The sequence below is a fragment of the Odocoileus virginianus genome, unplaced genomic scaffold (assembly GCF_023699985.2).
Source record: "Odocoileus virginianus isolate 20LAN1187 ecotype Illinois unplaced genomic scaffold, Ovbor_1.2 Unplaced_Contig_15, whole genome shotgun sequence".
Taxonomy (NCBI): domain Eukaryota; kingdom Metazoa; phylum Chordata; class Mammalia; order Artiodactyla; family Cervidae; genus Odocoileus; species Odocoileus virginianus.
In genome coordinates, this window is record NW_027224332.1 from 1,274,111 (window position 1) to 1,296,900 (window position 22,790).

At 41.5% G+C, this 22,790-nt stretch overlaps 1 protein-coding gene across 3 annotated transcripts in view; it reads left to right on the top strand.

The window, feature by feature from the left end:
- Window positions 1–22,790, top strand: part of MYOF (myoferlin) — a 172,296-nt gene that overhangs the window by 101,093 nt on the left and 48,413 nt on the right. For all 3 annotated transcript variants that reach the window (XM_020908444.2, XM_070464107.1, XM_020908449.2), the window contains 10 exons: window positions 1,970–2,147; window positions 3,301–3,425; window positions 5,616–5,722; window positions 8,303–8,495; window positions 10,012–10,167; window positions 12,822–12,953; window positions 14,833–14,996; window positions 17,465–17,579; window positions 19,130–19,235; window positions 20,639–20,784. In XM_020908444.2, coding sequence (XP_020764103.2) covers window positions 1,970–2,147; window positions 3,301–3,425; window positions 5,616–5,722; window positions 8,303–8,495; window positions 10,012–10,167; window positions 12,822–12,953; window positions 14,833–14,996; window positions 17,465–17,579; window positions 19,130–19,235; window positions 20,639–20,784 — 1,422 coding nt within the window. The remainder of the gene's footprint in view (window positions 1–1,969; window positions 2,148–3,300; window positions 3,426–5,615; window positions 5,723–8,302; window positions 8,496–10,011; window positions 10,168–12,821; window positions 12,954–14,832; window positions 14,997–17,464; window positions 17,580–19,129; window positions 19,236–20,638; window positions 20,785–22,790) is intronic.

Genomic DNA, 22,790 nt, shown 5'->3' on the forward strand with positions numbered 1-22,790 from the left:
TTGTAGGTCCCACAGATTTGCCAGTGGAGCACACAGCCAATGTGGTTACTCTATAGTAAACACATGTTCTCATCTCCAAGCTGATCAAGTATATAGACACTGAGTTCCAGTAAGGACCCAGAACAGACTCTAGATGTGGACAAAATTAAATGGCAGAAAGCTCAAGATATAATGAAGCACAGCAACTTAAACCATTTCATGTCTCTCCTTGACTGAGAAAAAAAAAAAAAACAATGTCTGAAGATCAGTGGTAATAAGATCCATAAAAAAGGAGAGATGCTATCTGAGCAAGGATTTAGGGCAGGATGGGGATTCAAGAGACTGTATGTACCCTAATGAAGGAAGGCCTGAAGGGCTCATGGTCATTTCTGCTAGGCTGATAGACACTCCACGTGGTCATTGATGGCTCTGTGTTCAACTCCCTCACACACACATACACTAAGCCAGTAATAAAACAAGCAACAAATAAATAACAAATGTTGGCAAGGATGCAGAGAAAAGGGAAACCTCATGTAATGTTGGTAGAAATGTAAATTGGCACAATTACTATGGAAAATAGCATGGCGCTTCCTCCAAAAATTAGAACTGCCATAGGATCCGGCTTCCTTAGCCGTGCAAAAGTTCATAAGTTTGGTTAGGTTTCATTTGTTTACTTTTGCTTTTATTTCTATTGTCTTGGGAGACTGACTTGAAGAAAACATTGCTGGTATTTATGTCAGAGGATGTTTTGCCTATGTTCTCTTCTAGGAGTTTTATGATGTCATGTCTTATACATATAAGCCTTTAGGCCGTTTTCAGTTTATGGTGTGAAGGTGTATTCTGACTTCATTGATGTGCATGCTTTCCAGCATGTGACTGTCCAGCTTTCCCAATACCACTTGCTGAAGAGACTGACAGTAAAAGTCTTATCACTCATGACTACAGAATACCTAACAATTCAAATTATTAGAAATGTGTAAGTTAGATAGTAACATTAGCCATAATCTCTCTACCTTCCCCAACATAACTACTGTTAACAACTTGATTTCTATTCTTTATTTGTATATTCTTTGTATATGATGGTATTAAAATATATATTTATTGGGTTCACTTAAAAATACACCTTTTTTCCCATGTTTGCGCATATGTATCTACCTAAGTCTTTTTATGAAGTTTTGCTGCATTGTATGGATGTTGATAGCTCAGTTTGTAAAGAATCCACCTGCAATGTAGGAGACCCTGGTTCAATTCCTGGGTCGGGAAGATCTGCTGGAGAAGGGATAGGCTACCCAGTCTAGTATTCATGGGCTCCCTCATGGCTCAGCTGGTAAAGAATCTGCCTGCAATGCAGGAGACCTGGGTTGGATCGAACCTGGATCTCCAGGAAGATCCCCTGGAGAAGGGAAAGGCTACCCATTGCAGTATTCTGGCCTGGAGAATCCCATGGATAGTCCACGGGGTTGCAGAGTCAGACACGACTGAGCAACGTTCACTTTCTTTCATGGATGTAACATAATTTGCTTAACCAGTGGCCTGTTATTAAACATTTGTATTTTTTTTTTTCCTCTATTTCAATCAACTCTCAAAGAGCATCCTGGTATTTCTATCTTTGCCCACTGTGTGAGTAGGAGGGGAACTGCTACCTCCAAGAACATCCTCCCCTGTCATTCGTTACTTATGCTTAGTCACTCAGTCGTGTCTGACTCTTCTGTGACCCCATGGACTATAACCTCCCAGGCTCCTCTATCTAGGGGATACTCCAGACAGGAATGCTGAAGTGGGCTGCCATGCCTTCCTCCAAAGGATCTTCCCAACTCAGGGACTGAACCCAAGTCTCTTGCATTGGCAGGTGGATTCTTTACCATTGAGCCACTATCCCCTGGCATTTAACTCAGCACTAATTATCAGGGTTAGAATCATATCTGCTAGAGTTCCACGTGTAAGAGCAAAAGGAGTTTCTCTGAGCCTTGTGTCTGCTGGTGCTTTGCAGAAATATCAGCGAAGGCGGAAGTACAGCCTGTCTGCTGTGTTCCATTCAGCCACCATGTTGCAAGACATTGGTGAGGCCATTCAGTTTGAAGTCAGCATCGGGAACTACGGCAACAAGTTTGACACGACTTGTAAGCCTTTGGCATCAACCACTCAGTATAGCCGTGCTGTATTTGATGGTAAGATTGACGCTGGCTGTCTCTCCTGCACATTTACAGTGGGCGCACCACAGGATGAGAAACATGCAGTGCATTCTCTCTCTGGCAGGTGTTATTCCCAGCATATGTGTAGTGGAAACGTAGAATGGGGAAGAGAGGTGGCTGGAGTTTAGATGCAGACCCTTTTCCAGGGGCTGAATCTCAAGGCTTCTCCCATGCCCAATTTTGACACTGGCTCTGTTTTGGAAAGTCATAAGATGGCAGCTAGCTGAATACTGAGCCTCCCCTAAAACAGCTCCTGCCCCTGCCCACCTCTGCCCTGCCCAGCCCCAAATTGCTTTTAGTTTGAGTAGTTGAAGTGGATGGAAAATCAACTTCTGGTCATCACTCTCTTTCTCCCCAGCACTATGACCTTCGCACATCACTGCATTCTATCCCTCATCTTCTCTAGAGTTGCCATGGGGATTAGACAGCTATATTCAAACAAAGATGGATGGAAAATAGTCCCTGCTTTTATAGAACTTACATTCTAGAGTATAAAATAAATCATAATAGAAGTCAGAGTATGAGAATGCCCTAATAAAGATGTGGACAAATGGTTGGAGAGCACAGAGAAGGGAGCGAGAAATTCTGATCCAGTGTCTCAACAGCGTTGCCACAGTTTTTAGCTAATTTTTATGCAAGTAGTGTTAAGCTATAAAATGTGGGCTAATCTTTATAAGTCTCTGAGCAATACCAAATTCCATGTATCCAACTTAAGTTTTTCAAAAAACAGAAAATTCTTTTTTCTTGTCCCATTCCAAAAAAAATATTTCCTTAGGAAAACTGTTTTCAGGGACAAACACATATAATCTAATCCCTTATGCTCTGTTTTCTGCTACCCTGTTATGTAATTATCAGCGATGCTCAGATGCATGGTCCCAAATCATCAAAAGATCCTGAGATCATTGTGCTAGGTTTACTAGGGCCTTTTAGAGAGATTTTTCATAGCAGGCTGCACGAATACGAACTTTTTATTTATCCCTCAGTTGCTCAATTAAATAAAATGAAAGAATCAGACTACTCCAAACTACATCTCCTAGGCCTATGATTAACCAAGCAGTCCAGTTTGTACATCTCTTCAATAAATGTGTTAAGTGTCCAGTGTTCACTGACCCTCAATATTCTACACCAGGAAACTACTATTACTACTTGCCTTGGGCCCACACGAAGCCAGTTGTTACACTGACTTCCTACTGGGAGGATATTAGTCATCGCCTGGATGCTGTGAACACTCTCCTGGTCATGGCAGAAAGGCTGGTGAGTTTATCTTTTCTACATTTCCTTTTCACCAAACGGGGAATTATGTATTAGTTAGAATGCAGGTTAGAATGCAGTTAGGCTACTGAGGTGGTATCTGAGTTACCACAAGACCTCAGAATATAATGGTAAGCAAGATGAACACTGTTTCCTTTAACAGTTGAGGTAGGTAATCTAAGGCTGGTATGGAAGTTCAGTGGTATTGGGGGACCCAGGCTCTTGCCCCCTCCCCCTTGCTGCTCTGATATTACTATGGCATTGTCATTGTTTGCAAGGGAGAAGCAGCTGACCACTACACCGCCCCTTCAGTCTGAAGGAAGGGGGAAAGAAGGGAAGAAGATGACACAGGCTCTCCCCTTCAAGGGAAAGACCCAGAAATCACATACTTTATTTCTACTCATTTCCCACTGGCCAGAATCCAGTCATACAACCACATCTTACTGCAAGAGAGTTGGGAAATGCAGTCTCAGGCCTGTGCAGGCGTATGCCCAGGTGCAAGTTCACTTACTGTGGAAAAGAGGATGGATGTTGAAGTAGAAGAACAACTCACACTTTCTTCCATAATTTGTATGTGGAATGTGGTGTGGAGAATGGTTCATTCCAGTAGAAATATCCCAACCCTTAGAGCTTTGCTGTCAAAGCAGTAAATATCTCTACTGTGGAAGAAGTGGGTTCAGAGGACTTTCTTGTTGGAGATGGGAGAGTTCCCACTGGTGGGAACTTGTATAGATGTGACATCAGTGGTTATCCATCTGGTTGATGTTAATGAGAGGAGGAAAACATGGTTGGGATATTTCTAATAAAGTCAAAGATACTAAGTTATTTCTGTCAGGCACTGATAAAATCCATCTGGTATTAGTGTTTTGATTTCCAAATTATATGAATATTAATTTTTCTAAGATGTTCCAACCTCTGTCAGCATTGTACCATGATGCAGAGGGGTCCTGGAATATACTTGAGCTAAGACTCCATGGCAAAATCTGAAAATGTTGTTTTATGCTTCAAAGACAATATTGAAAAGAACTGTACATTTAACTTAGGCATAATTGTCCACATAACAAAGTTACAGTTGATACACAGTGTGGTTGTGGTGTTAATTTCCAAGTTTCCATCTCAAGGAACTTGGTGGGAATTGGTCACACCTCTATTCTAATTATGTTTTGGGTATTTCCAGCTTTTTTCATCTTCAGTCTTTTCATCAGCTCTCTTCACTGTCCTAATTCCATAATAATCTGGACAGGACGGTGGATTTCCATGATCAGACTTTTGGGGACCATGGTGGGCTCTCCCTCAACCTCTCTGTTGGTAGATGCTCAACGTGACACAATAATATGTTCTGGATTTATCTTATACTTTCTGTGACCCAACTCTGGAACCACAATTTCTCTAAGGAGCCCTGGTTCCTTTTAGTGGGAGAGGAATGTAAAGAATAATATCTGGCAGGGTACTGGAGTGTTCAGTACTACTGAGATGTCTTTGCTTCTAGGCCTTCTCAGAAGACAAACCTGCATGTATACACACATGTATTGTGTGTATACATATGCATATTTTATATCTCTCAGTATACTGAGTGCAACGAGTTTATAGGATGACTTCAATTCCATTTTATTGATAATATTACGGGGTTTATTCTAGTCTTCCCTCTTTCCATATTTATAGCTCCCTTCTCCAGCTTCCATTATCCTCAATATATTTACTCATTTGTTTAGTTCTCCATAGGTTAAGTACTGGGGAAAACAGATCTAATTAGAGTTTGATATACTTATGGTTCTTTCCTTCCTTCAAACTGAGGGAATCATTGTGCTCAAAAGTTACTTGGGCTAATTCAGTGAATCATGTTATTCATCTGACATATAGTTAGGTTCACTTGTTCCTGTTTTACAGTCCATTTTAGGGTTCCTTCCTCCATCCTTGTTGGTTTTTCTTTTATTTACTTTCTGAATATATAAAATTTGATTCATTTCAAAGGTCAAGTTATAGGAAAAGGTTGTCTTATTACTTTATATATCGGTGTTGGTTTCATTTTGGAGAAATGTTAATCTGTGGGGAACATTTTAAATGTAAAGAAAAAAAAGACCTTTCATTTTTCTGTTAAATCTTTTTGTGTATTTTTCTTGGAAATAAAAGTTAAACCTTTGTCGGGTATAGTGCACAATTACCAATTCTTTCTCCCCTCTGCATATTCTTCAGCAATCAAACATAGACGCTCTAAAAGCAGGGATACAAGGTAAAATTCCTTCAAACCAATTGGCAAAAATGTGGCAGAAGCTCCTCGAAGAAGTTATAGAAGACACAAGGTACAGTGATCGTACTTGTACTTTAGAATCCCCAGCTGTGCTCCCCTCTCTTAAACTGTAAGACCAGAAAAGTCTCTAGAATTTTCTAGTGTTTGCCAGAAAAATAATTTGAATCAGCCATGTTTCTCGAAAGGGAAGAGTCTGTGAATCACCAGCAGGAAGAGCTCCGCTTTCTGCCGGTGCCAGTTGTAAAGCAGCGGAGGGGAGGCTGAGGCCCCCCTCCAGGAAGTCCTCCCAGTGCGGCCTCCAGTGAAGGGCTGGGCAGGCGGAAGGGCTGGTCAGTCTGGCCTCCGCCTCCAGGCATCCCTGGTGTGCCCACCACCCCAGGAAAGGTGACTCCTGGCTACCACGGAGGATGGGATCTGATGGTGGGGCATTGATTTTACCATTTAGAACAGCGTTCCTAATTCATAAACACATTTTCAGAAACAGCAGTTTTACTTTACCATCAGATGCCGAATGAGTCCTCTGGCCAAGCCTTTCTTAGCTGAAGCTGGAGAACCTTTATGACTTGGGGAAACTGTTCAGATCTCTGGGCATTTGGAAATCAAAGGAGGAAGTGATCATTCTGAACTCATTTTAAATGTTGGCCAATAAAGCAGTGGTCAGGGAAGTCCCAAAAGAAAAGCACATTGAGTATTTCAGAACTTACACTAGCAAGAACCGGGGCTGTCCACCCCCGCGCCCTCCCCGCCCGGCCACCCTCCCCGCCTCTGAGCGAACGCCTGAACACTGCCTCCCAGTCTCCTTATGCCCTCTAGTGGTATGGCTAGGTAATTCTGATGCAGCTGAGATGCTCAGCCGGTAAAGCGTCTGCCAGCAATGCGGGAGACCCCGGTGCAGTCCCTGGGTCAGGAAGATCTCCTGGAGAAGGAAATGGCAACCCACTCCAGTATTCTTGCCTGGAAAATTCCATGGACAGAGGAGCCTGGTAGGCTACAGTCCATGGAGTTGCAAAGAGTCGGACATGACTGAGCGACTCACTTTCTTTTGAGATTAAAGCACAGCTGGAAGCTTGTTTAAATGCAGAGAATTTATATTTGGGTCCTAAGAGGTCGTCTCTTCCAATCTTCTTATTTTGTCTACAAAAGAGACCCAAGAAACAGAAGCCCAAGGAGATGAAGTGACTCATCTGAGGTCCGGAGTTGGGTTTATTAACTTATTTTCCTACTATGTGTTTCCCACTGCCATATCTATTTATTGAACATCTTGTATGTGGCCTTTGAGCTACAGCTTCCATCTATATTTTGCCTCAAAGAATCATTTCAGGGACTTAACCCTTCTAATGTATTGCCATAATTACCAGTGAAGCCAAACAATAACATTCAGTAATACCTTTCATGTAGAAAATGCCTATGAATTTCAAGGTTTGTTGAGCAAAATATTTATTTATACTTTTTTTGAAGAATCAAATTGGATACATTTTAATTTTAGGGAATTTATGTTTAGGGAAGTCAGCTAGGATGTCCTTAAGAGTCTGGGTGAAATTCTAACCAATGAAAGTTCTAGGTAGAGACAGTGAGAGTAAAATTTCCTGAAACAGGTGACAACTTCACTTTGGCCCCATCAGCAGCTCTGGTGAGAGGGAGGCCCTGGCAGAAAAAGGCTAATTCTGGCTTCAGCTCAGCTGTTCTAGTGGGAGCTTGACCTATACAAGGGATTCTTGCCTTTTTAGGAGGGAATGGGCCCCTTTGATTATCTGATGAGATGACAGTGATGGTGGCAATATCATTTAGACTGTGTGTGTGCATGCACTCTCGGTCATGTCCAACTCTTTGAAACTCCACAGACTGTAGCCCACCAGGCTTCTCTGTCTATGGTATTCTCCTCGCAAGAGTACTGGAGCGGGTTGCCATACCCTGCAGTAGACATTACTCTAAAGGCTCGCCATATATTAACTTACTTACTTCTCACCACAACTCTAAAGGTAGATATTATTTTCCCACACTTGAGGATAGGAAAACAAAAGATTCAGTAACTGGTCAACATCACAGAAGTAGTAAATGATGGAGTCAGTACTTGTACCCAGATATTCTTCTCTAAAGCCTCTGGTTTTCATCATGATGCCATCTTTATCATGATGTCACACTGCATGCCAACCCAGACAGACACTTTTCTTTATAAGTTTCAGGGAGTCATAGACCTCTAGAGGCCCCCCGCAGACTACCTAGGGTGCATGGGCCCTAAGTTAAGAAGTCTGCTAAATCATCTCCAAATATCTCTTCCTTCTTCATTTTGTGGCAGTGATCATAGGAAGCAAAAGAAGGGAAGGCCAGTTCTTCCGAGCTGTTGCTTCTGTTTCCATCTCTTCCCAGTGATTCCACAGGCCTTGGGTCAAACCCAAGGAATGGCTTTGGAATTTTCATCCCCCTGCATGCCCACAAGAGTTAGGAGAGTCTGTCTGATAGGCCTGCTCTGCCAAAGCCATGTACATTGACCTTCAGCTTTAACATGGTCACTCTTTAGAGTCTGTTAGGAAATCGGTGTGGTTTGCAAGACTGAAACCAATTGTAAATGAATTTGATAGTTCTAAAAACGAATAAGCCATTCTGCATATTCTATTTTGTTTTCCCTTTTTAGATACACATTGCCTCTCACAGAAGGAAAACCTAATGTCACGGTTCTTGATACTCAGATCCGAAAGTTGCGATCCAGAGCTCTCTCTCAGATACAAGAGGCAGCTGTGAAGATGCGGTCTGAGGTCCCAGAGGTCAAGTCCACATTGGTGGAAATCGAGGACTGGCTCGATAAATTAATGCAGCTGACTGAGGAGGTAGGGCTTTTAAATTTCATCTGATATGGAAGCTGGATTCTTCAGAATGGCACCAGGGGTAAAGATGGTGTTGAGAAAATCTAGTACATTATCTTAGACATTGAGCAGACCTGATGGATGATGAAATTATTGGACTGAGATGTTAATGGAGAAACATCACTGAGGTCAGGGTAGAAGAATTTTGAGTTGGTTGTCCTGGAAAGGTCTTCATAATGGACACGCTGTCATTGTCATGGTACAATCAGAGAACATTTCAAGTAGAGTGATACAGTAGCAGATCTGTGAACTACCTTTTGTTGGGATCGAGAAAAGACCTGGCTTTGAATCCTGGATCTACCATGCGTAACTTTGGGCAAGGTATTCAATCTCTCTAAGCCTCAGTTTTCCCATAGATTAAATGAAGAGAATTTCCCTGGTGGTTTAGTGGTTAAGAATCCACCTGCCAAGGGGACACGGGTTCAATCCCTGGTCCAAGAAGATGCCACATGCTTCAGAGCAACTAAGCCCATACTCCACAGCTACTGAGCCTGAGTGCCACAACCACTGAAACCCATGCACTCTAGAGCCCAGGCTCCCCAGCAGCACAATAAGAGAAGCCACCGCAATGAGCAGACCATGCACCACAACAAAGAGTAGCCCCGACTTGCCCCAACTAGAGAAAAGTCTGCACGTGGCAATCAGCACAACCAAAAATAAAAGAAAGACATATTTAAAATAAATAAGTAAATGGGGAGGAAAGTAGTACTCAGTTCCCAGCACTGCTTAATGAAGTTAAAGAAGATGAAGAGTGAAAAGCCGTAGCCCAGCACGGGGCACACAGGGAGTGCTGGATTAATGTTGGCTGCCGCTGACCTCTGTGGGTTGGAAGAACAAGGGAGTAAGAGACCCCCCCCTACTGACCTTCACGGATGGGGAGGTGGAGGGCAAGCTGTCATGCATTTGTGAGTAGGGGTGCATTTGAAAAACACATGTGATGACAGGACATTTTTATTTTTCACCTTCTAGGCTTTGTTCCTTTCAGAGTTTTTTATGGTGAACTTATATCAGCTTTAAAATCAGAAAAAAAAAAAAAAGGTTTTATTTATTTATTTATTTATTTAAAAAGAGGTTTTAAATAACTAAGTTAATATTGCACATTTGGAAAATGTCGGACTGTGAGATAGAGATGCTCTGTCTATGCCCTGTGAAATAGATGAAATCTGTAACCCCTTGACTGCTGTGGACGTCTTTCTTAAATGATGGGAGAGAGAAAAGGGGGCATTTCACACAGTTTCTCTGTTGAAAGGGCCTTTGGCAAGTGAAGGCCCTCTGCTCCCCTCTGTTTCCTTGGCCAGTCACAGGCCAAAAACCTGTGGTCCCAGAAGACGTGAGCCTCAGAAGAAATTTTGGCAGCACCCTAGCCACATTGTTGCTTTGATAAATGGAGCCCTGAGGGTTCAGCCTGCAGGTGCAGTGGCATTTCTACATTTAGACTAACTCTAGCTTTGCTTCCTGTTCCATCCCCTTCTGTGACCAGCCCCAGAACAGCATGCCTGACATCATTATCTGGATGATCCGGGGAGAGAAAAGACTGGCCTACGCACGCATTCCCGCGCACCAGGTTTTATACTCCACCAGTGGCGGGAATGCGTCTGGGAAGTACTGTGGGAAAACCCAGACCATCTTTCTGAAGGTATGGCCTCCTCACTGTGTAACGTGAAGTACTTGAGTGCAAACCCCATGTTCCCAGGAAGGGCTGTTTTATAATTTGCCAGCCATTGAATGGCTAGGGCGATCCTGATCCATTTCAGCCTCTTCTGGTCCTTCCTCTAGGGTGGTAATTACCAGAGTGGCCTGAGGTCTGCTGGCTTCAATCAAGGACACTTCTGTAGAGGTCTTTGTGACACTAATATTAATATGGCATTGTGAATGCTTTGCTTTCTGGTATGAATTTTCCACCTCTGATGTCTCATGTGAGGCAATGCCACTCTTGCCTTCCCTACTAGTGAGAGTTTGGGAAGCAGAAAAAAACAAAGGTAATACAGATAGTCCATGCAATCTATGCTCTAATCAAATGGGTCCTCAAATTGAAAAACCTTTAAGAATTACTACTTTAGGGTTGGGGTTCTGAACATATTTGGAGACATGGACTCCTTTAAGAGTCTGATGAAAGCTATTGGCCCTGTCTTCCAAAATAACACATATCTCAGATGCCTCTAACATTCTACATATGATTCAGGGGCTTTGTAGAACCCATCAATTCATCCCAGGACCCTGGATTAAGAACTTCCCTTGTGTGCATAAGAAGAACCAGAGGAGATTGCGGATGGAAACAAAGAAATCCAAATAGTTGCCAGATACAAGTTTGACATCCCTCTCCCTTCCAAACTCCTCCTGAGTTCCTTAGAATATCAGGAACGGGGGAAAAATCAAGAGGGAGAAAAGCAGTCAAGGGAGAATGTTCCATTAAAACAGGGAGATATCTGCTAAACTTTTAATAAATGCACTCTTTGCTCTTTAATCAAGAGGGTGAAAATAGAACCAAGGTGATTATCTTCTTTCAAGTGTCTCTTGGTGGAATAAATTTTACTTAAGATAGAACCACAATTATAATTGACCTCAGCACTGCATGGAAGCAAACTGATTAATAAGTAAAACTTCACAGTGGGTGGGAGAGGAGACAGAGTGGTATTCTCTGTATTGGGTTTTAGAACTCAGTGGATAAACAGCAAAATGCTTTTAAGAGAATGTTGTATGTATGTATTGATTTTGTTAATACTCATTATCCAGTTTAGGTAGTCATTTAAGTCAGAGTTTTTTGTGTTGTTGTTGGTCTTGAGACCTCTCTTCACTCAAAAAAAAAAAAAATCACTGGAGACCTCAAACAGCATTTGTGTACATGGTTCTATCTATCAGTATTTACTGTAACAGAATTTAAAACTGACAATAAAAAGTATTTAAGATAACTATAATAAATCCATTATATGTTAACAAACTATATATTTTTATAAAATATAACTATTTCCTTTTAAAAATCAGAATACTGAGTGATACTGTTTTGCACTTTTGCAAACCTGGCCTCACAGAAATATAACTGAATTCTCAAAATTGCTTCTACATTTAGTCTGATGCTCTGAGTTGCTTGGTTGAAGTGTATGAAAAGAATCTGACCTCACATATTGTATGTAGTTGGAAAAGGGTGGAGTATTTGAATAACTTTTACAGATAATTGTGGGTACTTATCTTGGATACAACACCCAACTCAAATGGTAGCTTTTAAAAGATTAATTGCAATGTGGAATCTGAAACCGTATCAGTGAACTTTTCATTCTCTGCTACATTAAAATCCATTGGTCTACCTTGTACTTTGAATGGCTGTTTTACCATGCCTGATTTTTGTAACATAAAGCTTTCATCATTTGGAAAATATTCATTCACTGAGTTAGGCAAATCTTCCTAATGTTGACATGTTTCATCATACAATAAAAAGTCACATTAATATCACTTATAATAAAAACTCTTATGTATTGGGACACTATCAGGTTCACCTACTGAGGCAGAAACAAACTTTCCAAAATTCTAATTGTTAACTTGAAACCTTGAATTTTATCATTGGCGACAAAATACAGTCACTTATTGTCCTTGAAATGACAGGCTCACTTGTTTATATTCAAGAAAACATCTGCCCCATATCCAAGTATGAATAATCATATTGGACAGCCAATTGCTGTTTCAGAAATAAAAGATATTCCATTTTAAAAAAAAGTCTAGTTCAGTTCACAGCTCGATTGCATCAGAATCTTTTCTCAAAACATATACAAATACACAGCAGAATTTCATCATACAAAATATTAAAAAGACATGTATTTGGATATCATGATTTAGGATTAGCCATTTTTACTGCTTTATCAAAGGAATTCATAAGTGAAACTGGCATTTTGTTTTTTTCACTGGCAGTGATGAAGAAAACTATTACTACCAGTGCAGTTTGGTGTTGCTGCCTTGATTCCTGCTACAGAGCTTGGAGTCTTATCCACGCTTGCTTTTTCTTTTTTTTACCATCAGTGCAAATGTCAATACAGTGAAAAAAACAAGTAGCATCCTAGTACTATTAGGAAAATAAGTTTGACCTCATGAGCCTCCTGGAAAGATCTCAGGGACACCCAGGTGTTCCTGATTTAGTTATTATTTTAATCTTTGTAGAAGGGTCATTTGGAAATATTTTAGCTGCACAAACAAAATTAGACTGTTGAAAACAATGATTAGATGTTCAGTCTACTTTTCAGCTTAATATCACAGTCTGTGCTGTGCCTGGCATAACGGCTCATGTTATTATACATCTCACAGTATCCACAAGAAAAAAACAACGGACCAAAGGTGCCTGTGGAGTTGCGTGTGAACATCTGGTTGGGTTTAAGTGCTGTTGAGAAGAAGTTCAATAGCTTTGCAGAAGGAACATTCACCGTCTTTGCTGAAATGGTACATCATTATCTTTTCCTTTTTTGGGGGGAGCACCATTATGTCAAATCAACCACCAGCATAATTGCTAACTAAAATTCCATCCAACGGCCCTTCACTAAGGGGGTTGGGAATGATTGACTGGAGGTCTTTGTTGGGACACCCCCAGTGTGATCAACATACAAGCACTCCAGGAGTGAAGAATGCTTGAGAGGTGCCAACCTTGAGATGCCTGCTTGGGGTCTGGAGTAGTTGTTTTCTGCCACATAGTCTTTAAAACATAGAAGACTCATTCCTCAGAGGGGTTTGCCCAGGGGCAAAGAAAATGCTGCCTGAATACTTTAAAAACAGTAAGAGATAATTTGTAAATCCTTCACTGGGTTAAAAATCCACTTAGTTTATCCAAAGTCTCATTAGAGTTAAACCTTTGAAGACAATTTTTACAAACTGTTACATCTAAAAGTGGAGTTAGTTGTATTTCTTTTATTCAAAGTGCTTATTGATATAAATGTGTTAGATATAGTCAGTGGATGTCTTCTGAAAATTTTCAGATGAGTTCCATTCTTTTACAGATGGGCCTTCATGCTCAAATAATTGAGGAGAAGACTATCTTCATTCTAGCTAAATCGTAATTGTGTTTCTGCTATCCTGTACCTGACTGCTGGTTCAGGATTGTAGTTGTGATCTTCTTGCTGGGCAAGAAAACCCATGGCATCTTTTAGTTTTGCTTTTCTTTACCTGGCACATAGTAGGATCCTGAAAATGAAAGTGAAAGTCGCTCAGTCATGTCCAACTCTTTGCGACCCCATGGACTATGCAGTCCATGGAATTCTCCAGGCCAGAATACTGGAGTGGGTAGCCTTTCTCTTCTCCAGGGGATCTTCCCAACCCAGAGATCGAACCCAGGTTTCCTGCATTGCAGGCAGATTCTTTACCAGCTGAGCCACAAGAGAAGCCTCAAGAATACTGGAATGGGTAGCCTATCCCTTCTTCAGAGGATCTTCCCGACCCAGGAATCGAACCAGATCCCTCACCAGGCCCCTACTCCAATGTCTTCCGTCCTCCTTTAGCCAAAAAGTCCCCAGCTACTTACGTAAATCATGTTCTCAGTAAGCTCATCAGCAGACAAATGCAGATGTCAGCTTGGACCCAGAGACTCTCAACACTGGCAAATTTCAACCCTCTTTATGGTTTACATAGTGCAAAACTGACCAGATTATAGATTTATAAATTCTAACTTAGAAAGGAATGCTCTATAAACCTGGGTCTGCCATTGCCACAAAACCTGCTTCCAGAAAGGTCTTGGCCTACTCACCATACTCAAGAAGCAATGAAGGCTCAGAGCTTTTTGACCACATAGAGGCTGGGTACTAAAGGACCTTCATGTTTCAGATGGGTCCTTTGTGCTGCCTAGAAAATGTACCATTAATCCTAATATTGTTTCTGTGGGGAAATGTGCCCCATGTTCTAGGCAGCCAACTTATAAATAAACTTTTGGAAGACTACATGTTCATAAATTGAGGACTTTTGTAGGTATCTAAAAGATTAGGTTCAGAGAACTATTTGGAGCCATTCAAAATAATGGTGGAAACAACTAGCATGATACATCAATGTTTACAAAGCACTTTCACAATCATTTGTATGTTTGAACTTCAGAGTAATCCTATGAGAAAGGGAGTATTATCCTCAGTTTACAGATGAGAACACAGTCTTAGAAAGATGAATGATTTACCCAAGGTTGCATAATCAGTAATAGTCCAACTTAGGTCCATACCTTCTGAATATAAAGCTTTTTCACTTTTCCTCATTGTTTAGCCTAAGTCCTAGATGGGCCTGAAAATTTATATGTTGGCTTTATTTCTTGCTCCCTGATTATGTTTCTCCAATTTCTTTTTAATAGTATGAAAATCAAGCTCTCATGTTTGGAAAATGGGGCACTTCCGGATTAGTGGGTCGTCATAAATTTTCCGATGTCACAGGAAAAATAAAACTCAAGAGGGAATTCTTTTTGCCTCCAAAAGGCTGGGAATGGGAAGGAGACTGGATAGTTGATCCTGAAAGAAGGTAAGTTTTCCATTTTCTGAGAAAAAAGGATGGTAATGGGGTCTTTCCTGAGAAACTGCTGAATGAATCTTCTCCATCATCATTCTTGATCAAATTTATATAACACTCACTGAGCAGAAGTAAGTCCACAGAAACTCACAGAAGCTTGAATGATGTCATCAATGTTTCATAATAAAACAAAAAATATTAAAAAGCACTTGGTACCAACATAACTGAGAACGTATCACATGTGAATGTGTCAAGCAATGTGTCATTTTTTTAAAAATCTGGATTGCAGTCCTACAAAAATCATGAGGAGCCTGAGATTTTTTATCTTCCTTGCAAGCTATCTAGGTCACCTGCCACAATCTTGTGGATGTTGGCAGGAGACTTTAGACTCCCAAAGCAGAGAGAAAAGACTCACTGCAAAGAGCAGTACCAGAGTATCAATATTTGCTCTCATTCTCTGAGCCCCAATTCCTAGAGGGCGACAAAAAAGGGCCAGGTGACACTTGTACATGAAGAGGATTATGTAACAGGAATCCTGAGCTCAGGGCACCCAAATCATTTATAATGTGTAGTAAGCATGCTGCCCCTTTGCTCTGGAGAGAAACACTGTGTCTTTTGAGGTTGTTCCTCATATATACATCCTTGAAAAGATAGTTTGTAACAAAAGTTGTGGAGCCTATGTTTAGAAATGCAAGACACACACAAAGAATGATCTCCCAACAAAAAAACAGTGTTATCTCCACTTTAAAGATGAAACAGACATGGAGAGACTAAGTCACTTGTCCAAAGGCATACAAACTGTGGCTGAGTGATACAGACAGGGCTGGAAGCCAAGTCTAGCCTGGGTGCCAAAAGCAGTTCTAAACCAATATGCTGGAAGGTCTGCAGAAAACAGATGGCCCACTTTAAATGGATGCGTTGTATGGTATATGAGTTACATCTCAAAGGCTATTATTCAAAAGAAAGAAATCGTAGTATGTGTCCCCTGGAGTCTGGAGGAAACCAAAGGGTGGCTTCTGAGTGTTCCCAAAAGCTTTGGAGCCAGAACACCCTCTTCTTTCCACCTCAGGACAGCGTACTTACTTTTGGAGGAAACAAGCTTGTGAAGTTGGAGTTGAAGATCTCAAGCTAGAGTTTGTTCTTTCTGTCCACACTTGCTTCCTATAAGCACATAGGATTAGGGAAGGAGGGAAAGAAGTGTGCTGGGTCTTGTCTGTTAAGTATTTGTGTACAATTACTTTTAACCCATGACGGGCTTCCCTTGTGGCTCAGCTGGTAAAGAGTCTGCCTGCAATGTGGGAGACCTGGGTTTGATCCCTGGGTTGGGAAGATCCCTTGGAGAAGGGAAAGGCTACCCACTCCAGTATTCTGGCCTGGAGAATTCCATGAACTGTATAGTCCATGGGGTCGCAAAGAGTCAGACACGACTGAGCGACTTTCACTTTCACTTTTAACCTAAGCCTTTTTTAGGTAGAATTGGGGTTGCTGGTGAGAAGAAAGGAAATGGGATTTGAATTAGAAGGAAGGAAGGTTAGTGAGGACTGGAAAAGGCCAGGGGAACTGGAACTGGAAAAGCTCAACATCAGAGCCTGTCAGAGATGGATGGGACCCCAGAAGCAGCAGTCAGAGAAGCGATGGAGAAGCCCAACTTATACAAAGGATGGGAACTTTTTGTTCTCTGATTTCCCTCCAGCACTGGATTCTAGGGGAGAATACAGCAGGGAAATGATGTAGAGACAGTAAAAGGAAAAAAGAAACCTCAGTTGAGCAGATACCTGGCAGAAAACTTAAGCCAAAATTGGATCTCTGTACTTTCCTCTGTGGGTTGTTCCAAATCCAGGAGGAAAGTTGGCATGACAGGGAGGCAATATAGATTTCTCAACTGGCCAAATAGACCATAGAGTCTAAAATGACCTGGTTTGGCTGCCATTCCTACCAAGGAACTATCCAGAAAATGTAAACCCCTCCCTTCAGTTTGTGTTACCTAGACCAAGCAAACCCTGGGTGAAAGTTTTCCACACTTGGCCCATGAGACCGTCTCCATTCCATTTTTAAAACAAGAGGAAAGAGGGAAGATGACTCTGTTCTTTTGAACTGTTAGCCAAGAGTCAGGCTGAGAAAAAGCTGAAGGGCCCTGACCTGACCCAGAAACGGAAGCCAGGTCCCTAGAAGAAGCTGCCCACAACGGCAGTTTTCCCAGTCCCCACCCTAATTACTGAGCAGGAGCAACGCTGCTAATTTGAGACGTTCTCTGTAATTTAGGTCTCCTTGTTCCAGCCGCCCTTCTTCAAAGGAATGTCAAAAGCTATTAGTACAAAAAGGAGTTTGGAGTGGGGAACCCAATAGGGTAAGGGCACGGAAGGAACAGGGGGCCACCCCAGGGGTGTAGATATTTTCTGGCCATTGGAAATAGCTGGGGTGGTCAGCAACCACCTTTGGTAAGGTTTCTCCTTTGGTAACACGAGCCTCTTCCCCCACAGCTTGCTGACCGAGGCGGATGCGGGTCACACCGAGTTCACAGATGAAGTGTACCAGAATGAGAGTCGCTACCCCGGGGGCGAGTGGAAGCCGGCGGAGGACACCTACACGGATGCGGTGAGAGCGCCTCTCCTGGGTCAGCTCTGAGAAACCATTGCCAGGCACAAGGCCGGGCTCCCGGCTCTTCGGCCCCATCTCATGCTCCAAACAGTCTTTCCTTTATAACTTACGCCTCCAAAGCACATCCATACTTATTTCCTATAGAAAATACATGGAGCCTATTTTAACTAGGTATTGGGACACAGAGACCTGGGTTTGATCCCTGGGTTGGGAAGATTCCCTGGAGAAGGGAAAGTCTACCCACTCCAGTATTCTGGCCTGGAGAATTCCATGGACTGTATAGTCCATGGGGTTGCAAAGAGTCAGATATGACTGAGCGACTTTCACTTTCAAAGTCTGGGTTGTGCAGTTTTTTTTTTTTGTTTTTTTTACTATATTATGTAACTAGCTTTTAACATCTAAATTGAATTTTCATGTCTTTAGAATAGTCAAACAGCATAAAAGGAAATGAAAAGTAATTATTCTCCCTGATCCATATCCCCCGTTCTGGGATAACCATTGAACCACTGATAGCAGTTTTCTGTTCCTATACAATAACTTCTTTTTTTACCTACCTGAATAGAATTGTGTCACAGGCACAGTTCCACAACTTGTATTTTTCACATAATGTATCTTGGACATCTTGAGTTTTTTAAAAAATTTCTTCAGAATGTTTGATTATATGCACCCCTCTATAATTTAACTGATTCTCTCTTTGACATTTAGGTGTTTTGTTTTGTTTTGTTTTTTACAGTCTTTGTTTTTTATAAGTAACGTGACAATGAATATCCTTCTACATACATTTTTATTTACTTCGGAAAGTTTGCCTGTAGAAGAGGTCCCTGCCTTGGTCAAGGTTTCAGTGCATATAAAATTTTGACAAATATTGGCAAATCACTTTCAAAGAGGCTGTACAAATTTATATTTCCAACAACAGAAGAAAGGACTTTTTTTTCTAGACACGACCATCCCACTTTAACATCTTTGTCAGTACATGAATAGATGGTCTCCTGTTGTCAATTTTCACAGTCTTAAAGTGAAGCTATTTTTGTGTTTATCTCCTTTATTTCATTTACTATGTACTTCTTTTTCATACTTCTATCAGTTTTAATACAGAACTTGTCAATATTTTCACATAAATTTTGCTCAGTCTTACATGATTAGCATCTACAGCTTCCTATAGCATTACCCTATATTTGAAAACACCTATTTTTCATGCTCTGTCCATCTCTGATGGGAATTGCATCATTTCATAATATTAAGTTGAACCATATGACATTGCTGATCTTTGGCCATTTTTAACCTACAAAAAACAGTTTCCCATGGTTTAACATAATATATGCCTTAATAGTAGAAACAGAAAGTATTCTTTTAACAACTAGTTACTGTTTGGCAATTGTGTGTAGATTAGGAATTTTTCTGAAAAGATTGCCTATGAAGGTATGAAATTAGCATGTGAATCTATAGTTAGGTGTGAGGAATCCTATCTCACAGTTGCCTCTTATTTAACACTGTGGCTTCTTTCTCTTTATTTGTTGTTTTTGTTTGTTCGTTTGTTTTTTGTAAAGAACGGCGATAAAGCAGCATCACCAAGCGAGCTCACTTGCCCTCCAGGCTGGGAATGGGAGGATGATGCATGGGTCTATGACATTAATCGTGCAGTGGATGAGAGAGGTAATATTTCAGACCTATTACCCGACCAGGGCTCTCCAGCAACGCCTTGGTTAAAGTCAAGTTTCCTTGGGAGGGAAGAGTCTCCCGTCTTCTGGTCTAAGACAAGCAAGGGGTCAGGTGATGTTACCTGTGACTATTTAGATGCAGAATCTGGGAGAGAAACAGGTGCTTGGACAAGAGCAGGGTGGTAGGCTCCCAAGATACAAGGTGACAGGCTCCCAGGTAGCTGGACTTCGAGATGCCAGGGATCCAGTGAGAATTTGGGAGGGGAGTGGAGTTTCGAGTTTCTCTATTCTAACCACGCCATACCCTCCCTGGGAAGGTCACACTAACTCAGGAGCCCCCCCACCTTGGAAAGAAGAACTGCAGAATGCCTTAAAAGTCATCCTATTCAGCAGTCAGGCAGATTATTGACATAGCTTCTGGTAATGATGCTTATCCTTTCCTATGGCTAGAAATCTAACATTAAATGGAACTAAAACATTTAGAATTGTCCAAAGAGAAAATTTGATTTTTGAATTTCTTTTGAAGGACTAGTACACAGAAAGAACTACCACTGATAAGGAAGATTTCAAATAGGTTATATGTTTCTTGATCTGGATGCACACACCGGCCCTTCTAATAATAGTGTTGGAGTGCAAACTGTGTGCTGATCATGGTCCTCATGCTTTGCTTGCATTATTTTGATTAATTCTTTTGAAAAAGGTATATTTTACCTTTATGCTGAGCACATTTGGCCCCCAGCAGGTTTACCAACTTGCAAGAAACTTTTAAAGTAAACAGCCCACACAAGGTGATTCTGGGATTTGAACCCAGTCTGTTACTCCACAGGCCATGCCTTCTATCACTGTTCCCAAATGCCTCTCACAGTGGGCTTTATTCTTGTGTGAGTGCATGCTCAGTCATGTCTGACTCTTTGCAACCCCATGGACTGTAGCCCACCAGGCTCCTCTGTCCTTGGGATTCTCCAGGCAAGAATATTGGAGTGGGTTGTCATGCCCTCCTCCAGGGATCTTCCTAACCCAGGGGTCAAACCTGCATCTCCTCTGTCTCCTTGCATTGGAGACATTCCTCATTCTTTACTACTGAGCCTCCTGGGAAGCCCCCCTTTATTCTTAGATGCATTCAATTTCCATGAATGATGGAAAGTATAAACGTGGAGGTGAACCCCATGGCCACAAAGGAAGCTTCTTGAGGAAGAATCCAGGGCTGTATTCTGTTTGGCAGATTGCACAAGAGTGGAAGGAGCAGTGGCATTCAGTCAGGACAGTGGAGAATGTTGGGAGGGGGACAGAGAGGGACTGAGTGTTTCATGGAACTTTGTTTAACTTTATTGCCAAACTTTATCTGGCAGTCTGGCAAGTGCATCTCTTTTGGATAACCATTCACCAACTCTGTTCCAGGCTGGGAGTATGGGATTACCATTCCTCCTGATAATAAACCCAGATCCTGGGTCGCAGCAGAAAAAATGTATCATACTCATAGACGCCGAAGGCTGGTCCGAAAACGCAAGAAAGATTTAACACAATCCACTTCGAGTACCGCAAGGGTAAGAGGAGCAGTGGGAGGGAGCGGGTGGCTTTATCTTCTGGATCTCTCAGAACCACAGTAAATCCGGCTGTTTCTACAGAAACCATTTGCCTGAGACCCTGCTCAAGGGTTCTAAAAGTGTGCCCCCACCTCTAACCTACTGATTGAGGAACTCGGGGGGTAAGCCCAGCATTCTATATTTCAACAACTAAGTCTTCCAGGTGATTTTGAAGCAGGTAAATAATGAGAACCACTCAAGAGGCAGTGATAGAAGCAGAAATTATTTTGATAGCATATTGTAGCAGTGGCAGTAGCTCAAGACTTTGAACAAGACATCCAAGGATTCAAATCCTGGTTTCGTCTCCTTTCTCATCTGCAAAATGGGTATAATATCATGCATCTAATTATGGTGTTATATGCTTAAATGGAATAATAATAAATTGAGTGGAACAATAATACTAATAACAATAGTAACTGGTATTTTTGTGTGCCTTCTATGATGGTAAGCACTGAATATATATCATCTCCAATCCACAAAATCTGTGTTTCATTCTCATTTTACAGACAGTCCTCACAGAGGTTAAATAGATTTGCTTCAGGCTACCCACATGGCTCAGCTGGTAAAGAATCTGCCTGCAATGCAGGAGACCCAGGTTCAATCCCTGGGTCAGGAAAGATCCCCTGGAGAAGGAAATGGCAACCCACTCCAGTATTCTTGCCTGGGAAATCCCATGGACAAAGGAGCCTGGCAGGCTACAGTCCATGGGGTCACAAGAGTCAGACACGACTCAGCAACGAAACCACCATACCATGTCTAGTAAGTGATAGCGTGAACTCAGGCTAAGCTCATTCTAAATAGGAACCCTTTCTATTCCACAAAGTGCCTGACTTACAGTAGATGTGATGAAGTGGCTTTTTATTAGCCAGTGAGCTTCTCAGCTCTTCTGTGCTTCCAAAGATGGAATCATTCTCATCTTATCATATCTTTTCGGCTAGCGCAGGACCTTGTTCCTAATAAATAATGAAGTAGAATGAATGAGGTGATGAATGAATGTTTGTTTTGCAATCAGCTCTATCCTGATGAGGTGAGATGTTTCTAGAGGCACTTTGACTCCCTTCTTCCACATGAGAGTACCAAGGTGAGGAGGAAAAAATCACTGAGCGACAAGTCAGAAGACCGGAAGCGTGGCCCAGTTCTACCAAAGAGTATTGTCGAGAGACTTTGATCATGTTTCCCAGCCTGCCTCACTCCTGGCTTCATGAAATATTTCGGTGCCACTAGTAACACTGCTAGAGGGTTAATTACAAGATCATCCTTGACCTGGATTTTCTGTTTATTCAAAGTTAAAAAAAATAGCCCCTACATTAATAACCTATGTGAAGCTCTTATTTTTGAAATCATAAATAATATTCAGTATTATTTTATATCTACTAAATCTAGTCATACTTTTAAGATATTTATGTAAAATTTCTACCACTGTAGTGTCAGCTACAGGAGAGCAAGGACCCTATCTCTTTCTTCACTGCTTCCTCAGCTCTTAACCCAGTGCTGCATGGTAGGCACTTATATTTGCTGAATGAATTTAAGAAAACATTGAAAACTGAGATAATTAAACAGAAATAGTTTTTACGATAAAAGCTACCTTAGTCATTATAGTAGTTATTCTAGAAGTAGTATACCCTGATTTACTTATTAGCTATAGAAGTTTTTATCTTAAACACTTAAGCCCTGGGGAGGGTGGTATCATTTCTTCCCTCCATATGTAAAGTGGAGATAATGTTTTCCAAACTATATCACAATAGCAGTGTGCTTATGAGCTAGTGAAGTGAGAAAATAGAAAGCAATTTGCAAAAGAATCCATTTGATTTACCCCTGACCTCATGCCCCAACCCATCCCTGCTACCAAGTCTAAATAAGGGACTCCTCCTGATGGTACAACCATCACCTTGGCAAAATCTCATTTCACTTCAGTTGCTGCTGTTCTCTCTGCATCCCCACCAACCATCACCTCTGCGAGGGCAGAG